A 2,500-nucleotide genomic window follows, 5' to 3' on the forward strand; every position below is an offset into this window, starting at 1 on the left:
GAAGGAGAACATTATGCAGTCACTCAACTAGCTAGAAATAGTAGCTAAATCTCTGTCAAATCACAGTGTACTATCTTAAAAGAATAAAGAAGGATACATTAGATCAGTAGTTCTCATCTGGAGTCCACATGGCCTCTCAGGATCCATATAAGATTTTGGGGGTCCATGCAACAAAATAGTTAATCGGGGAGCCCCAACAGTATTTTAAGAGCCCCTGAAAAATTTTGCTTTAGGTGTATGTATTGGTATGTATTGCAAGAAACAGCTAAGTTTCTTTCTCTAATGTTTTACATAATTCACCCTACACAAAGTAATGTGAGAAATAACAAAATAGGAATTTTGAAAGGAGCTTTTATAAAACTAGTTTTTGGGTCCACCAGAATATAATAATAATAACCAAAGGGGTCCATAGATAAAAATGACTGGGAACTCCTGCATTAGATAATGTCACTATGGATGGATACAGAAAAAAATAGGGTTGTCAAAACTGGAATGTCTTTACTCATAGATCTGTTTAAGCAGAATTAATTTGGGGTTAAACAGCAATTAGAATTGAAACACATAAACACTCGTATATACATACATTTATAAATCCAGTAAATATGGTTCCTAAATATTTTCCTGTTAGTCATAAGTCCTTTTATTCTTACAGCCTCTTTCCTCAAACTGTTACTCTTTGGAACTTACTACCATCATCTTGTTTTCCTCTGTTTTATGATATTTAGCCTTTTAGCTCTTTAGCATCCAGATTATTATGTTAAATTTAATGCTTATTTATTTATACTGTTTTGTATTAATCATGTATTATCTCAAAGCATTTGAGATTTCAATGATTTAATAGTTTTATTCTTTGAATGACACTGTAGGATATGTTGGAATGGTTGGATCTGGTCAGTTTGTGCACAAAACATGCAGAATATTTTGGCCGGATTTGGTCAGTCTAAATGCTAGGGGGTTATGCTTTCTGTCAATCGATATCATTTCAATTTGTAGGCCCCTTCTTTTCTTTCTTGGTATCTCTCAAGCAACAGAGACCTCAAGCTTTGTTTCAAATAAATTCATGAAAAAAAAAATGCTTAAAAAGCTAAAGATTTACAACGAATTGAACCTGCGAATTACTGAATATAAGTTGAATTGCCATAGTAGTTCATATGCCGCTCTAATTTTCTATTTTAATTTATGTGCATTTTTTCTTTTTTTTTTTGTCTTCTTTCTTTGAACACCATGAGAAATAAATATTAAAATCTATATTAAAATATATTTGCTCGTACATACACACTCAACTATCACCATCATTAATCACCTGAGATGATACAGTTGGTAACATTTAACTAGAAGCCTTTATCTATTAGTTTATCATTTTATCTGCATCATTACATCTGTCTATAAAGCATTTTACTTCATTTTAGTTCATATTATTTTATTCTATTTTATCTTCATTTATTTTACTTTCCTTTGTTTTCTTATTTATATATGTCTTATATTTTTGTTTTCTTTGTCCATTGATCTCTGAAGGAGGAAGTTAAATAAATCACCAAAATATTGAATGAAAATACCCATCAGGCTTAAAACGTCATCTATTGTGGCGTATGTTTTCTTTCAGATGAACGTTTAATGGCTTCTTGCTTCAGCCCTATGGTGTGACAGTCATTAATTGAAAGTTATTTTGTATAATTAATTCTATATAATCAAATCATCAATACTGATGGGAAATTTCACTGTTGTTTTGTCATGGCTTCCTATTTGAACTTCCTCATCTCATTTTGAATTAGCAGCATCTCTTAGAGAGGAAGACAAAAAAAAGTTAATAAAAATGCAATATGTCAAAAAAAAACAAAAAGAAACACAAACATTCTAGAAACTCTCTTGAAGCTACATATATATCAAGATATAAATGAATAATGCAATACACACACACACACACATATATATATATATTCATATATACATACACATTAGTATATGCTGTATACATAATATGTGCTCATATAATTCTTATTTTGGTTTACTTCATTTACTTAGTTATTTACATTTATAATTTTTTTTCAATTTTAATTTCTAGCTATCAATATTGTTTTCGAATTTTTTTTTTTTTTTTTTTTTTTAGAAATTCTAAAACACACGCAATTTAGTATATGTGTTTCATTAAAAAATGAAAATTGATCAAATGAAAACTGACTAGACAGTTGAAAGAAGATTATTTTCTTTTACTCACATCACAAACTTTAATTCTATTATTTTATTCCTATACATATATATAATTTTAATTTTATTTTAATTTTTTTTTTTGATCTTGTTCATTATAGTACATTATAGATTGAATTATTTTGTTCAGATGCTTGTGTATTTCGACTGTTATTTTTCTCTACTTTAGGTGGCATAGGCCCTGTGATCTGTCAACCTTTGATCATCGGCCTTTCCGCACTAATTTCTGTATCAGTAGGTTTAATACTACATTGACCTGAGACAGGTAAGACGGATTCATTCCGTTTGGTCAGTT

The 2,500-nt window shown here is 29.4% G+C and overlaps 1 protein-coding gene across 22 annotated transcripts in view; it reads left to right on the top strand.

The window, feature by feature from the left end:
• LOC106869227 (tolloid-like protein 2) overlaps window positions 1-2,500 on the top strand; it is a 1,141,949-nt gene that overhangs the window by 1,048,176 nt on the left and 91,273 nt on the right. For 7 of the 22 annotated variants that reach the window (XM_089358378.1, XM_089358375.1, XM_089358376.1 and 4 more), the window contains one exon: window positions 2,375-2,470. The exons of the other annotated variants lie outside the window; for them this stretch is intronic. In XM_089358378.1, the coding sequence (XP_089214504.1) occupies window positions 2,375-2,460 (86 nt within the window). In that variant the 3' untranslated portion in view covers window positions 2,461-2,470. The remainder of the gene's footprint in view (window positions 1-2,374; window positions 2,471-2,500) is intronic. 22 annotated transcript variants of the gene reach the window in all.

Source organism: Octopus bimaculoides, chromosome 10 (assembly GCF_046866305.1).
Source record: "Octopus bimaculoides isolate indiv1 chromosome 10, ASM4686630v1, whole genome shotgun sequence".
NCBI classification, from domain to species: domain Eukaryota; kingdom Metazoa; phylum Mollusca; class Cephalopoda; order Octopoda; family Octopodidae; genus Octopus; species Octopus bimaculoides.